General features: G+C 36.8%; 2 protein-coding genes across 8 annotated transcripts in view; one reads left to right on the top strand and one right to left on the bottom strand.

The window, feature by feature from the left end:
• Nucleotides 1-2,160, top strand: part of astn1 (astrotactin 1) — a 214,977-nt gene extending 212,817 nt beyond the window's left edge. For all 6 annotated transcript variants that reach the window (XM_056742685.1, XM_056742684.1, XM_056742686.1 and 3 more), the window contains one exon: nt 1,249-2,160. In XM_056742685.1, coding sequence (XP_056598663.1) covers nt 1,249-1,486 — 238 coding nt within the window. In that variant the 3' untranslated portion in view covers nt 1,487-2,160. The remainder of the gene's footprint in view (nt 1-1,248) is intronic.
• A 696-nt stretch (nt 2,161-2,856) lies between these two features.
• Nucleotides 2,857-17,581, bottom strand: part of pappa2 (pappalysin 2) — a 59,751-nt gene continuing 45,026 nt past the window's right edge. The window contains exons 22-23 of one of the 2 annotated variants that reach the window (XM_056742682.1): nt 5,149-5,247; nt 2,857-3,623 (exon numbers count right to left, since the gene is read on the bottom strand). In XM_056742682.1, coding sequence (XP_056598660.1) covers nt 3,513-3,623; nt 5,149-5,247 — 210 coding nt within the window. In that variant the 3' untranslated portion in view covers nt 2,857-3,512. The remainder of the gene's footprint in view (nt 3,624-5,148; nt 5,248-17,581) is intronic. The other variant, XM_056742683.1, reaches the window with a different exon arrangement.

Raw genomic sequence — 17,581 nt, 5'->3', positions numbered from 1 at the left:
TTTAAATACTATTTAAAAACATAAAAAAAATATTACTAGCGCCCTCTTATGGTACCCACAGTGCATACAGCCGTACTGTGGAATGTAGCTTAGTGTTTCTTCTCGGACTAAGGCAGAAGTGATAACAAAGGAAGAGACTGGCAGGGCCTGAAAGATTGAAAGCGTACCTTGGAAATACAAGGCCAATTTCCACCTCCATACATGTTGGGATTTATGGTGACAACCGTTGCTATTTGGAGACCGAAATGGACTTTCTTAAAAAATTAAAGGATAACAAACCGCATGGTTTTGTTTTAAGCAAATAAACATCCAAATTTCGACAACCACTGAAATGCAAGATATTACAAACAAAAATAGATTCATGAGATACTATAACCAGGGAATTCGGACCTTCAGATTGTTGTACATGTATTATTTGGTTTCGCATGCTACTTTTGCATTTGAGCGTCACACGAAACCTCAGTCAAAACAATCGAACAAGACACCGTACAATCGGTTTGATCTTTAAAAGCCACATTTTAAATGTAAACGCACTATCTTCATGCATAAAATGCACTTAGCTCCCCAGAAACCATGGTTGGTCCGCAAAGGTTTGGTTTTCAGTATTTATGCGGATGAATGTTGAGCTTCTGGTTTGGCAAGGCTTCGACGTCAAGCTATGTCTCAGGAATGAGGCGCACTTTCCACGCTTTTAGCATCGCGTTTCAGCTGCTTGTCTCTCGCTTGAGGTCTATCGCATTCTCACATACTCAATAAATGCCCACTAAGGTCACAGCAGCTTGAAGAATTCAGGGGTACCTCACTTTAACAACCATACACCCAATCTGTCTGTCAAACCTCAAAGGTTTTTATGTTTCGTGTTGTTTGTTTTGAGGGGGAAGTTTTATTCAGGCCATGCCATAAGAGTTTGACATAAAAGTGCCATGGTTTTGATTTAACATCGATCTCCCCAGTCCAGGTTTTGAAGAGCATCATTTAAGGGGTGCAGATGGATAACCTGCATTTTCAACTTTCGACTGCATTTTGTGTTTATTATATCGGCGTCTACCATCAATCTTTCAGTCTCGTTTTCAGAGGTGGTGGGCATGCTTAGAATGGAATGCTCAATATTTCAACCACCAAAAATCCAGACGGCTGTCAAGATTGTTGCAAAACAGCAATGGTATATGCAGTCGATACCAAGATGTGGGCTGTGTGTACTCTAATACAGGACTAACCAAATATTATAATTGTGTTTCTCCGCTGCAGAAAAGCAGGATTGATCCTGTCCCAGCTGGATGAACTCAGCAGCTGGTGCCGGGGTCTTCTCCAAGAACCCAAGATTGGCCTGCGCAGGGCATCCCTCAAATATCTGTCTTGTCGGTATACAGACACCAAGGCATTCGGGCTCAACTGGCTGAACCTTGGCCAAGATTTACGCAAGGCATGTGAGGATCAGACGCTCTCTGTTATGTACAATGATTACGGGGAAGTCAAGGAACTTTAAATGAGATGAACACCAAGAGGACTTAAGGGGGACCAGTGGGGGTCCCCCCCAAACACACTCCTTCAGTTTTTGTCTATGGGGTATCGCTCTCTGTAGATTGCCCCATCAGTGAATGATCGTTCATGCGGTAAAGAGAATTTTTTGTGAAATGCTTGTTGAGATGGCCTTGGGTTTGCATATAAAAATGTACAGTGTACAGTGAAGGGAAAGTCGTTTAAAGCGTAAGTTAGGACTGATGGTGTATTGTGTCAGTTAGTGCGTACACCTTGTATACAGGAAGGACTTTTTTCACAAAGACTTAAACTATATCTTCTTGTGCTGATAATGTATGTCTCTCTGTAGTGCTTATAGATACAGAAACTGTTTAAGGGATATAGTTACTGTAAATGTTTATTAATCTGACAGTTTCTTAATGTGATGAATGTAGTATTCAAAGTAAGGAGGAAAATAGTTGGAGAAGAGTTACAATAAGGTTGTATTTATTAACATTAGTAAATGAATTAGCTAACTTGAACAAACAATGTGCAATGTACTGTAGTTCTTCAGCATTTAGAGTATTAATCTTTGTTAACCCTCTGGGGTCTGAAAGTGTTTTGACCCCATCAGAAGTTTTGAAATGCTCTGACATTTGTGTTTTTTTGTAGTTAAACACATTAAAGTTAATGTCAATATAATTGTTCATGTTTGTACATTGTGCACTAATGAATCTTATTACACTTTGGTTTTAGTAAGGCTTTAGTCAATGCTGAAATTAACATGAACTAACCAACAACAACACTTCTACACAATTTATTAAAGTCCCAGTGAAATTAAAAACGTTAATGCAGTGTTCATTGTAAATAGTTTATCAATGTGGGTCATACTCTTTTAAAACATTTGTTAAAATCTGAAAATGCACTTCAGTCCTGTATAGACTTTGCATCTCAGATGTCGTATGTTAAACGGCGTGGGCGGAGCATCCGTTAACTCCTCCCCTTCAACTTTCAGTCTGCTGCCAGTTCCATTTCAAAATGCAACGGCTGTTTTTATACATCCAATCAAATCGCAGAGATAATACAAAAGCCACGCCCACTATCTTTCTCATTTAAAATTCTTTCACTCGGAAATGCGTCAAATGAGTCAAACTACAGAAGAAAAAACAACTTCTGATTTACGGGGACTTTAAAAACAATACCAACAAATACAACCTTAGTGTAAAGTATTACCGAATAGTTTCTAAACCAGTGTTATTAAAATTATAATTTTAGGAAGTTGTGTACATTTGATCATGTCTTGCTTCTTTTCATATTCTGAAATAAAAGAACCCAAATGAATTAGAAATGGCTTTGAACACATTACATGACTTACATATTTTGAAATCTAACTTCATGAGAATGATAATAAAAAACGTACTTTACACTGTATACTTTATTGATAATATGTTTAAACTACACTTTTACAGACAGAAGAGCATACAAAAATAGTATATTTCAATAACAATCACTGGAAAGGAATCTTTATAAAACAATGCACACGTGTCGCATGTAATAATGTAATGATGGGGGGGTTAACAGATGGGCTTTGGCTCAGAGATCCCACCTGAATATGAACTAAGGAAAAAGGGAGGGTTGCTGAAGGAAATGACAAATAATTTGTTTATACAACTGCATTGACAGATCAAAGACATTGATATATGTGAAAACATTAAAAGAACCTGGCGCACAACAAGCAAGATCTATTTGTTTAATATTTGTATAAAATGTTCATAAAAAACGAGCTACATGTGAAACAAACAGACTTGTGTTCTACGATGCGGGGTAAAATATTGCTCATATCTACACCTACGCTCTATGTTAGAGATTTAGGACATACATGAGGTGTTATTGAATAGATTGGTGTTGAATAGGATTGTTTTTATCCAATTGTGTGGTTTGAGTTACTGCTCTTGATCACAGCTCCTCTGTTCATGTGAAGGGAGCGAAACTTGGGTTGTTGTTTGACGTTTTTCTTCTCGAGCCAGTTATTAGAGCTGTCTGCTCGCTATCATTCACAGCACTTCTGGCTCCTTCTTCTTCTTGGCTGTGCCCCTGTTCTCCTCGGCTTCGGGGTCACGGCAGGTGCACTCGTCGTGATCGCAATCTACCCCGAACTGAATGACCTGTCAATCAATCAGACGCGCAGCTTTACAAACAACTTCCAAAAACGTATTTCCCTGCAAACATCTGATACGGTATGTGGGAACCACACGCAGTCTTTGAACAAGAGATCAAAGTGTGGTTTGGATAATTCTGCTAGAAAATACTTTGAGGCATTGCAGTAGATCAAAATAATGAGCGTAACCCATTTCCAGATGTTCGATACGTATCGACCGTTGACCAAATTACTCAACCAATATTGAATAGAATAGTACTCTATTGATTTAAAAGAATACATATCATATCATAAATATGAGATAATCAGATACATACGTGCAACTATTGTAGTGTAATATTTACAGTATATACTATTAATAAATCATATTTTTGCATTTACAAACAAACTTGTCCCCTTTTTAAACTTTGAAGTTATGAGTATTAGTTTGTTCACACGTAAACGGTTTCAATGTTAGAAAGATGGATGACACCGGGACAGCGGTCCTTTAGCGGATATCATCGCTTCGCCTGACTGTGAGCAGATGAGTAAAGGAGGTGAGCAGATGAACACATGTTAAGAATCAACAGGAGGAGATTCTTGTCCAGGATTCATGCCATCACCACAGGTTGCAAAATAAACTAAAATTTCCAGCTAAGAGGTCTACAGCAGGAAAAGTAAACACGAAATGCAGAAACAGGCCTCAGCTCAGCTTTTACCTGATGTTTGTTATTGTCTCATTGATGTATATCATGCACATTTATGCTCAGCGCATTTCTTTTGAAGATAGAGGATGCACTGTGTGAGATGGAATTTATTAACACATCATTTTCTCAAAATATGAAAAATCTACCCAATATGACATTTGAATGTTTTTTTCCATAACAATGTCATCCTTGAAATTCAAAGCCTCGATATTTGCCTTTGCATGGCCCACAGAGAATACAGGAAAACAAAGTCGGCTTTAATGCTCTCTCATCTGTGAGTCGCTTAGGATGGTGCTGTGCATGTCGTAGGTACAGTATTTCGTAAAAAGACAGCCACGGGAGAAAAACAGGAAGAATTTGTGCTTTATTGTTCAGCCTTGGCTGTCATCGTCCTCCATGGCATTAATCCTAGACGCTGTTAAACCAGACTGCCCCACCAACACACTCCCTCTGCAGCAGAGTTTTCCACGGCCTGCGTAAACAGGAGCGTGCCAGTTCCGCTGGACCCACGGTGGCACGATGCCGTCCCTCACGGTTTATTTCACTTTCTCAGTCTCCGCTTGTTAAAAAAACACTGTTTCACAGTTGCCCGTGACCGCTGACACCTGGCTCTCTGCTAATAAAAGCTGTACCAGCCAGTCATGTATTTATGACAGACACTTCCCTCGAGCTTATTTTCTCTGAGGCTGTACACCACCCGCGCGACTAATGATGCATTTATAAGAAATCAAACTTTAATAAATAGTGTTTTGCACGACAAACATTGTTATGGACGGCGTTATGTATATGTTATGTATGGAGGATGAATGGAGAAGCCTTTCAGATAAGATCTAGGATTTGATTTACCTTTCTAGATGAGAGTGTGGATGGACAGCAGTCTCCTCCATCGTACTGGCAGTAGGCTCTGTTGTTAATAGTGTCACACCAACCATCTCCCTCAAACGGCTTTAGAAACAAATCAAAGCAAGGAATTCCGTTATTGGCTGAAATAGTTTATCTTTCATGTACATGTGTTATAAAAACAGTTTTCTTATAGTTGGCAAGGTGGTTATGTGATGTTCGAGAAGATGTGAATTGTGGTGCTCATCAGTAATATCAGGATATTAAATGAGATAAATATTGTGTAATACTGTTTTCTGAGCACTTGATCAGTTCAAAACACAATTTTTTTAGTATGTTACTATTAAAACGATCTTTAATAATAGTTTAGGTTTTCAATAAGCTTCAATGACCAATATGAAAGAAAATGTATTTAAATCACATACAATCCTTTATTTTAATATTTTTAATACCTCAATTATTTCTCCTACATTTAACAAAGAGAAAATGGAAACTATTTTCTTAGCGTACTGTAAGTCCCCCGTGCTTCTGATGTTTCTCCTGAGAAAAATATCTCAGAAATCTCAGAAATGTCTCCATTAGTATTTCAGAAACTGAGCTCAGACATGTCAAGTCGGCAATCAAGAGTTAAAATAATGAAATATTGCAACGTGAACTCAATCATAATTGCAATTATTTCCATCAAAAAGACCCAAATCCAAATTATTTCATCTATATAAACATAACTTTTACACCTCCATGTTTTATGTATTTATTTGTATGTTGCCGATCTGTTACAATTATTATTTCCCTAATGCAATTTTAGGAGAAACGTCTATTTTTTTATATTGAAAAGAAACGAAACTGAGAATACAGTACCAGCAGATGTTGTGAGATTCGAGTAACCTGTGAGCAATAACATTTTCTTTATGGTGCATACATCCTGTAATCATTATGACAAATATGAGGAACCTTTAAATACAAAATCGCATATTTTGTTATATATACAAACAATCAATGGACCGGACCTGTAATGCCTGTGGTATAACTGGAAACGTCGGTAGATTTGTTTTGGAATTGCAGTTATACAATGACATTTTGGTGCGATGTTCTTGATTTTATAAAATGCCATCTGAACCCCAATTTTCAATTCAAGTATAAAGTCTTATTTTGTTTTTTAAAATTGTGAAACAAACATGCTTTTTTATTTTATTAAAAAATGTATTAATAGAAATTAAAATATACTTTGAATCTATTGAATACAAATTCTTAAGAAATAAGGAAAATGGATTTATTTAAGGACTTGGCACTCAAACTGGACTGAAAGACCCTGGCTTGTACTTATTGTTTTATGATTTGTAAATGAATGACAATGATGTATTGTTATGTTCTAAGCAATGAATAATAATAAAAATCTGCATCCTGTCAGCGTTTCGCAACCGGAAGTGACATTGGACTCTGTCTTTTTGTTCCTGGTTGTACATGTTATAGAATATGTATTGTATATTTATGTGTTCTGCATAATGTACATCATGTTGTTTATTGTGTTATTTAATAAAAATAAATAAGAAAGGGGTTTTGACCCATGCGCATAACGACATATTGCAATACCATTCAGGCCTACAGACGTCAGGTTTTCTTCTACTGCTTGACTCCATACTCCCAGGACATGATTGCCACATTACTGCAAGAAATTGAATGTGCATGCGCGTACTTTGTTCGCAAAGCAACAGAATCCCGGCGGTGCGCGTACAGTACGCTGCTGTACAAAGGGAACCATACTTCAGCCCAAAACATGTCACTGACTTATTTTACTATTGTTTACATGTGTTACATCAATGTAACTTTCCTTCAACAAGAGACTTTAGGGATGTTCCTCAAACCTCAGAGGAATGAAATGCATGAATCCTGCCAAAGAGATTTCTGTAATACTTTCTGGTAGGTAACATCCATTCCGTTCACATAAAAATAAAAAGTCCACTTATTATTCCAAACAAAACTTCCTAACTTGTAACTTCCTCCAGCTTCTTGAATGTCACACTTCTGACATCTGTGTGCAGGAGAGCATGGCGTCCGCTTTGTGATGCCAAGGGGAGCTTAGCTCAACTTTCTGGAGTGGACTGCAATTATCAAATTTAACTTACATAAACACTTCAAATGCATCATAATGCCTTCCTACAGGATTTCACCTAACCTAAAGGATCGCCTGCCAACAACAGGAAAACAACAGCAGTCTGCCATAGACACTTTTGGCTCTGATGTGAATGTGGAGCGGTTTCAAAGTCTGCAGCTTTTACCTGTTTCTAAGGGAAGATCTCTGCGGCACCCAATCCAAAATGATCTCCCTAGCATGTTTCTGCTAGTCAAGTCGTAAGCAATATCATTTTCACTCTTTTGTTTCAAGCTGATACACTTTTTCTTTGTTTGTTTATTTTTAATTTAGTGCGTGGGATTTAAATGTAAGATTTATTTGATGTATTAAGATGTTCATTTATTAGCGCTTTATATATCATGAATAACTTGGGATCTTTGGGAAAGAAGCACAAATGTAATATAAAATGAGTATATAAAGTTAATATTATCTATTGTCCAATTCAGAGTTACAGTTGAACTAAACTGAAAGTAATTATTTTAACTATTTAAACATTTCTGTTAAATTATATGAATTCAATTTTCAATAATACCTGAAAAAGGGAAACAACGAAAATGAGAAATGTTCTCTTAGCAATAAAGTTTAAGTTGAGGCCCTAAAATGAAGTTAAAAATGAAATAAAATCATACAGCAACATATCATTTTTTTAAATAAACAAATTACTTTAAAGAAGTAACTACAATTAAATAATAATAATACAATAAAAATAAAAACAAATTAAAAATATCAATACAGCTACAATACAACTAATTTAATTAAATAAACTATTTTAGAAATGACAGAAACACTAAATAACAAATAAATCGACAAGGTCATAATAAAATAGTAATAAATAAACTATAATCAATTAGTTCAAATAAAACTGAATTCAAATATTAATAGAACTACAGTAAAACTGTAAACTCAAATTACAAAAAAAATTGTTGATGACCATTTTCACATGTAAGCAAGGCAGCAATTACTTAAAATATGATGATCAATTAAATGAGAAGACCGTGCCAGATCATGGACATATAACAGGGCTGATTCAAGTACCTCCAGTAGATTTTAGTGATTGGAGCAATACTGCATTGTATAGACACCATAAAATAAGGCCTTGTCTGTGCATGATGAAAAGATATTGCACAAAAATATGCAGAATGCATTCAGCTCAAATTCTGAGTTTTCTGATTTACAGCATATTGCATAGTATTTTGAATTGACTAATTAAACAACAAACAGAGGGTGCACACTGCAATAAAACTACTGTGCTGAATTGTTTAAGTAAAATATCTGGATGTAAAACAAGTCATTTATTAATGTTGTGTTAGGAAAATCTGGAAAAACGTAATGACCGAATGCCTAAGCTAAAGAATCATGTAACAGTAACTGAGAATGACGTGTGGAATGCGTGAGAAGAAATACTGCCAGAAAATGTTAAATAACACTGCAGTCAACCATCTGAAACTCTATACTCAGTTTGGCCACATCATCTGACCTGAACCATACAAACAACTGCCACATAACAAAACTATGGCCAAGAAATGTTAAGATCCTTACAGAACGGACACCACAGACATTTAGATGACCACGTCAACAAAGAATATCACGAAAATGAAGCCTCAAAATGAAAATCTCATGTTATTTGTATACTAAAGAAACAGGAGTAGAGAAACAATATGTTCCTATTTTAAATATTTAATAATGAGGAATATAGACGTTTAAAATGATAAATAATATATTGTATTTTTGTATAGTTTAAATAAAAAAGGATAATTAATGTACAGTCGGTGATAAATTCAAAATAAAAATAATTGTAAAGAATGCTGCCTCATCCTGAAAGGATTTGTTTAGCCATAATGATGCTGATGGTACATTATCCCAATTTCATTATTACACAACAAATATTATATATTATACTTTATTTATAATATTTTAAATGTTTACATTTAGTCATTTAGCAGACCATTTTATCCAAAGCGACTCAGGGAGTTCAGGAAGAAATAATCAATATGTCATTCAGGAGCTAATAATACAATAGGTGCTAATACAAAGTTACAAGTTTTAACGAAATCTAGACCAATACCTGTTGAGAGAAAGAGATAGGGTTATATTTTTTATTTCTTTTTTTCTCATTTGTCTGTCAAGTATTCACAGAAGAGATGTGTTTTAAGTAGTTTTTTGAATGTTGTGAGTGATTTCGTTGACCGGCCCAAGTTAGGAAGAATGTTCCACCAGGAACGAATTGTGAAGGAGAATGAGCAGAAAAGCGATTTACTATCCTTATGAGAAGGCAATACAAGACGCCGCTGGTTTGCTGAACGCAGGGTTCTGGATGGGGTGTAGGAGTGTAGAAGGGTGTGAAAGTATGCCGGTGCAGATCCAGTCATAGTCCTGTTGGCAAGCATTAGTGACTTGAATCTGATTCGGGCTTCAACTGGTAGCCAGTGGAGAGAGATGAAAAGGGGTGTCACATGAGCCCTTTTGGGCTGTTGGAAGACGAGGCGTGCTGCTGCGTTCTGAACCAGCTGGAGCAGTTTGATAGCCTTTGAAGGAAGACCAGCAAAGAGATTATTGCAATAGTCCATCCTTGAGATTAAGCCCTGGACAAGGAGTTCTGCCGCATGCTCAGTGAGATAGGATCTAACCTTTCTAGGGCTGCAGCTATCAATTATTTTAGTAATCGAATATTCTACCAATGATTCCATTGATTAATTGAGTATTCGGATAGCAAGAACTTTTTCTTATTAAAAGGAATACCAAATATACAAGAGAAAATAAGAAAGGTCTCTTAAAATGAAACACTAATCTGTTTCCTTTTTAGAAAAACTAACATATTAATTGCTGAAATTGCATTGATAAATATTACATTCAAAATGCAATATAATACAAATATTTCAAATAAGAAACGTAAATAAAATCACAAAGAATGATTTCAAAGGTGCACAACTAACTTCAGCTTATGCATGGTACATTTAGTTTACCTTAATTATTTTTAATTGTTCAAAGTTCTGTTTTTTAATCTTTTACTATTAAATAGTAATATATTTGTACACATAAAACGACTGTAGTTAACCAGACTTTTATATTGGCAGGTCGTCGGAAGACGCTTATTTTTTAGTGTGTGTTAGCTTCACTCAGTAAAATGTTCTGAAATAAACTCTCAGATCAACTTTGGAGATGAAGTTCATGTGTTCATGTCCTCATACAGCACAGACACAGACAAATCCATGAGAATCTCAGGTGTAGCACGTTAAACTGTGCTGTTCATTTACTCAGACACGCAGAAAAGCCAGATGGCTTGTTTAAATAACAGGATTCTTCCTCCAGAAGTCCTTATATAGTTATATGGACTCAATACAGCCGATCAACAAGTTTCATTCACAAAGTAGACAAAAAAAGTAAGGTAAAATAGCTGTGCGCCATAATGTTACACAGAAAAAAGTACAATGACAAACGCACTTCAAACAAACAAGCGGGTCTGTTTAATGCACCTTACACACTGTATGCAAGTGTGCTACACTGCTTAATACATAAAGTTATATGTCGCACAGTACAGCCCTGTCAGGTGCACATGTGTTTTAACAATCACAAAGACCGCTTTCAGCCTTTGGACGTAATATGTACCGTGATGGGCACTAGTAAGACAGGATAAACTTTGCTGGCTGAAGTCCTAGGATTGTACCAAGCGCAATGATCTCTCACCATTCTAATGCACACACACACGTGGTTGTCAGAGCAGAAATGAAAACCACTAGATACATAACATCTCCAGAGTTTGTGGGCTGTGCGTCAGTAACGTTAATCATGGTCTAGGGAAACACAGTGCTCCGTGTGATTTAAATAGATTGAGTTTTGATCGATGATCTGTGCAATCGTTGCAATCCTAAACCTTTCTTATGTTGAATAAGGCACATGGACATGATCACATTGTCTCTGCAATGTGATCATTGAAGGACAGCTGTTCATCAAATATGACTCCGAGGTTCCAGGCTGTTTTGGAAGGAGTGATTGTGGTACGGCCAAGTTGGATGGTGAGATCGTGTTGCACCGTGGGGTGTGCCGGAAACACGAGTAGTTCTATCTTGGCATAGTTCAGCTGGAGGTGATGGTCTTTCATTCAAGCTAAGATGTCTTCTAGGCAGGCTGTAATGGGAGCTGCTAGAGTGGTATTCGTCCGGGTGAAACGAGATGTAGATCTGGGTGTCATCAGCATAACAGTGATACGAGAAGCCGTGTGCCAGTATGATGGGCCCCAAAGATGTTGTGTACATGGAAAAAAGCAGCGGTCCAAGCACCGATCCCTGAGGGACCCCAGTGATCATGTGGTGAGCAGTGGACAGCCAGCCCCTCCATGTCACCCTGAAGGATCTGTGGAGAGGTAGGATTTGAACCAGCGTCAAGGGGTGACTGAGATTCCAACAGATGACAGGGTTGCTAGCAGTATATGGTGATTGACAGTGTTAAATGCTGCTGATGTCTTCCAACTCCAGCGCTGATGGTACCGCTGATATATCAATCAGACAGGAACGAGAAATCATGTTAGCGGAAGAGGTAAAGTAGTAAAGTTTTATAAATGTTGCGTTTGATGATATCATTTTATTTTATAATAATGAATTAGACCCAAGTAATGTAACTAAATTGTTAGTCATAGATGTTACCGTAATTGTGAGATTCTATTGTGTGATAACACTGCGCAGTTGTGTTCAAATCAATCATAGTAAAGGTCATTTTGAACGTCACCACATCATTTGCAATAATTTCAGACAGACCGACGCTACAAACTACTTCCGCATCTGTCTACGACAGTGTCACGCGGTTGCTACGTCAGTAAAGGCGGTAACAAAGGGTAAAGCAGATATGACGCTATTGACAGGAGACTAAACGGCCCCGGTCCACTGTTTAGAATGGTGATTTTCTCAGGATTTAAAAGCAGTTGGAAACATTTGACATATTGTAAGTACTCTGCTGAAAAAAAATATATATTATTGGCCTAGTGGTTTTTGGATATTTTACTGCAAAATTCTTACAAACTGTACTTTTAAAGCACTGAAACACATCCGTTCTAGAGCTGCCTTATTTCACAAGAACAAAAACTTTCCAATAAATTGATTGATGCTTTTCTGTTTTTCCTCAACAGATTTATTTGGTCATATCTTATAACCGTTTTACACACATTGACTTACGGTGCGGCATAAACATTAATACAAATCGTAAATATCCTCTCACTAATATGCAATACCTCCTCTGATAGAGTCAGATATACTGTTCCACCCGAGAAGCAGTGTCAAGTAAAGCTGAGCTGTCTATCTTAAAATTATTTCTCCTGGATTCCTCTCCAAGAGGGCTTTTAGTAGGCAACCCCGCAACGTTTCTGGGTAGTATCCGAAACTGGATTTAGATTGCATGAATTTATTGAAAAGAAAATCCCTCTATGAGTCATTAAAAAAAATGTATTTTCCAAAAACACAATTAACCCCTAGCAACAGTTTCAAGTGTTCACTGTCTCAGATGTGACGAGAGAATGACGAGAAGAAAGCGAGAAATCCCCCAGACCGATCGAGATCTCTTTTCACCTCACATGGAGTGTGGAGATGTGAAATCCCCAAACGTCTCATTGATGTGAGGGAGGAAACCCTCCACAGGTTGCCTGACCGGCCGTGTCTAATGCTGAGCGAAAGATAGAATAAACAAAATCTCCATGCCAACAGCATGTTTTTGTGGAAACATGGGCTTTCGAGGCTCTGTGTTAGTGCTGGCACCTGACTTCACAGAAGTATGTGCCTCTTGATTGGCTCTTCCCAAAAGACTGCTAATGACGTTCCCCTCCATTTCATCTCTAATGTAAACTTTTCTCTGTTTTTCCAAATAAAAGCTAAAAAACAAATTGTTAGGTAACATCACAACACTGAAAGGGTAAATGAAGTGCTTCCAGGTCTTTTGTGGGTGTGCGTTGTCAACTCTTTCCATTATATTAGGATGAAGAAACCCAGTGCATGCACTGTAAGGAATCAAATGACCGCTCTTCTAACCATATTTGCAGCAAGGAATGTGAAGAGTGGTTCTTCGTAAACCTGTGGCATCATCTGTACGCTTCCGAAGGAAGCCGCAGAAATAAATGCAGGGGGTTGGTATGCAGCAGTTAAATAAACTTTAATTGGTAGCCCCAAAAAAATCAAAACGTTAAATCCAAGAGGTCCATACAATGGAAGTCAATGGGGGCCAATGTTGCTCGGCTACCAACATACAGTAGGTTACCAAGAATATCATGCAGTGTTAAAATGAAATAAGGATGAATAAATAATGAAAATGTTTGGATGAACTATCCTTATATCAAGTGCAACCTTATTGTAAAGTAAAACACTTAAAAAAAAAATGTTGTTTCAATTTAAAGCTGCAATCCTTAACTTTGGCCTCTTTGTCGCCATCTCAGTTTGAAACATAAAATGTCCGTTATACGCATCGTTATCATCTTCAGTGCTTTGGCACTGCGGCTCTGCATGGATGAATCAACATGACAGTAACGTGACAATGTCAATACCAGATACAATGCGAAACATTAAAAAACATGACTAATATAGCATTTGATAAGGCGTCATCCCTGATGTAGACAAAAATTCTAAATAAAAAGGAAAATACCGCCTACTTTACGTCTTGCAAGAAATATATCTGAAACATGTCGTTCGAACACATACAATATCTGCCGCTTTTGTTCTTTTGTTCCTCTTCCTTTGTGTTTACGGACATGATGTAATGAGGCATTTTTTTTTTTCAAATTTCCAGCATGGGGCTACCCGACAGCGCAAATTATAAATCAGAATTATAAGATTACTGTTGTGAATAAGGGTAAGAAGACAATCGTTTTGAACACTGAATTGTCTAAATATTTTTCTCAATAATTGATTTCTGATTATTTTTACCCCAAAATGAACCTTCGAATGGTAACACCTTCGATCAAGTTTAAATACTTATACATAAAAACCAGAAGCTAAAAATCTCTTCGAGCTACGTGAGATACAAGACCAATGGCCTCTCTGAAAATCAAATTGTGATCATAGCACGAAACACAACCTGAACTGACCTCTCATTTATCATGAGTCTATTATGGAAAAGACCTGCTGGATCTGGTGGAGAGCATTCAGAACACATGTGCTGTGATATAATTTATTTTGTTCCCAATGGGTATTCAGTTCAATGAGAGTGTTCTGCTTAGCAACATGTCAGATCAAGAGAAGACAGACCGGCAGGAACGAAGAGTCAGAGTGTTCATAAAACAATTCTACAGGGAATACGTGTTCCCAAAATAGGCCGAAAAGTACATAAAACAAGTCTGTTTTATTCTGAAATTACACATGAAATAGTAACACTGAGGTTCAGGGATAACAAAAAACTGTAGATGAAAATGAAGCACTAAGAACGTATAATGTGTAGCTACTATATTACATAGTGGAAACCGTGGAAAAAATTGAGACCATTTCAAAATTTCTTCCACTAATAATTGCGTTGATTTTTCGTATTTTTACCCACATTTGAACTGCTCACCTTTTGCCTAACTCACAACACCTGCGTAAGCACATGAATTTGTTCTTAACCTCGTCCTAATGTGATTGAATATAGAGTAGTCTAAATTTGCATAAAACACACCCAGTCCATCTCCAGGGCTTTCTGCCTAAACCACCTGTCGTCACTTAAGTCAAAGATACTCCGGTTAACCCCATGATTATACTTTATTAGAGAATGAGAGAGTCTGGTGTTTTTTGCGTACGTGTGCTTTCAGCTGTTCCTATCATTTTTTCTTATATTAAGAAATATATATATATATATATATATATATATATATATACATTTTATTCTATGTGCATGTATTTACAGAAAATTAAAACTGGAGAAACAGGTCAAAGTAACAGAAAAGATGCACTATATTTTTTCAGACATCAAATACGGCAAAGAAAACAAGTTGATATTCACTTTTAAGCAATACAACAGTAATATTTTTACATATATTTAGGAAAAGTTAAAAATTATTTTTATGTGATAATCTTGATTTGTACCTCAGTTTTCATGTGTCTTGTCATGCTGTCAGTCTTTCACATTTCTGTTGGATGACTTTTGTCACTCCTAAAGTTAGACTTTGTTTAAATCCGGATTAAATGAAAATTTGGATTGGTCTCTTCATTTTTTCCACTGCTATATATACATTATATAATGATAGTTTAAATGTTCTACTTGTAGATTAAACTAATAGTTTTAATATAATACATTATATTTTATGATAATGTACAGTTTTTATATATATATATACATGTATATGTTTGTTTTTGGAGTGCATGGATATTATCCTATATTAGAAATGTAATGTATTGACATACTGTATATCATGAATCTCTTCAAAACGATACGGATGAAGTGGAAACAATTCCAGACCATTAGAAAAATATTTAACTAAAATAAAAAAACATGATCCAAGTCTCACACTTCATTCATTTAAATGGCACACTGCACGAATTACTTCCTCACCCTTTCACTTTAAGATACGGATCTACAATCCAGACAGAATAAAAACAAACAGGTCTCCATTATCCTCCAAACACTCCTTTTGTATCACTAAATACACCTCCAGGTTTCACACGAGCACAGTGACTGTATTTCTGTTGACTTGAAGCAAAGCCTGCTATGTTACTTTCGTCACATGTCATTGGTGCTTTAATGCATCCATCAGTTACATAACATCCTTTAAATTCCCTCCGTCCAACTGTCCTGCTCAGTGATAAGATCATTCATTTGCTTTGGCACCTCAAAACAAAGATTGTCAACAAAGCTTGAGTTAGTGCTTTGGGTGAATTGCGAGAAGAACCGTGGAGGAAGAGAAGGTGGAATAACATGTTTTATGATCATGTATCTACCACATTTTACAGTGGCACTGATATTTTCATTCTGTTTTATTTTTGTGATAAAAGAAAATGCGCCGAGAATCAATCTGTCAGCGGTGTGGGGAAAGATGTGGCACGCATTCCATCAACCGTCGCACGAAATGTTTCTTTTGGCTAAAGGAAATGTTAAAGATGTCTCCATATGAGAGCGGATGCTGTTGGACATGCCTTGCAACAAAATGCCTCATTGCTGACGTAAATGTAAGTCAGGGAAATGAGAAATCCGACAATACAGAGATCTAAGGTGTCAAGAAGCGCAATCATTCCTGTTTTCTATTTTCATTTTTTCGTCCCCATTTCTCTCCAGCTGTGTCGAGAGAACTTAGTGCTCCTTGATGGAGGACCACTCCTGAGACACGTTACGTGCTACTTAGCTTAACCAATTGAGAACTCTTTTTAATGATGGATTTTAATAGATCACAGGATTAGGCCTGTGAGATTTATCTTAGCCGTGTTAATAGATGCTCATGAAAAGACAGTGAAGAGCAAAACAGGTTTCCCTGCTTGTGTCTGGATTTCCATTACGCTATCATTGGCACCTAAAACTAAAACAATCAACATGTTCATCATTTATCACTGATTATGGAGCTCCCTGGTCCTCCCCATCAACACGGGGGACCACCTCAACGCTATACTGGTGCTTTTCTGTCAGAGCGCTCTTTCCTCTGCTGTGTCTGACATGGTGCAGATGTGAACTTCGCTGTTGATATGTCCACTGCACTTAAATATACTCAACTGAATCTATAACAGGAATATTTTATTGTTTACATGATTTAATGTTCTACACTGTTGTTTTTCTAAGGGACCAAAAAGTCAAAAAAAGTGTTTGTCCCGGCGCGTTTTCCATTAGCTCGGCTCTAAAAAAACAGCCAGAGTTCACCTGAACAAGATGGTCTTGGCCAGCTTGCAAGTGAACGTTGGAGCGGTTCCCTTACAAAACTACGTACCAACAAACCTGGGTGTATATGCGGGGTAATGACGTACATTGCGTAAAAAGCAGTGGTATGTGTTTTGGCAAAAGGCTCTCGAGATCAAACATGGGTAATATAGAGCAAAGACAGGATGACTAAGCCCAAGTGTACGTGCTGCGATTTTTTACTTTGTATAGTCTTTCAATTAAATGTATCTTACTGTACACTTTGTATGTCTAATTTTTTGTATGGTGCATGACTACATTGTTATTTACAGCATGAAAGCATGAACAGGATGATTCTGAGGAACCTTAGGAACACAACTGATTTTTACTGAATACTATGAAATTGAGTATTAATAAATATTATGGTTTAATTTGGGATACAATAGTGAGATAATAGTTAAGATAGATAAACTATAGTTTTCCCGCAGTTTAGTTTTTTTTTTTTGGGGGTGCCAGTAAAATACCAAAAATAACGGTTCTGTC

Source organism: Triplophysa dalaica, chromosome 3 (assembly GCF_015846415.1).
Source record: "Triplophysa dalaica isolate WHDGS20190420 chromosome 3, ASM1584641v1, whole genome shotgun sequence".
Classification (NCBI taxonomy): Eukaryota; Metazoa; Chordata; class Actinopteri; order Cypriniformes; family Nemacheilidae; genus Triplophysa; species Triplophysa dalaica.
The sequence above is the reverse complement of the archived record's forward strand: the minus strand, read 5'-3'. Positions and strand labels throughout refer to the sequence as shown.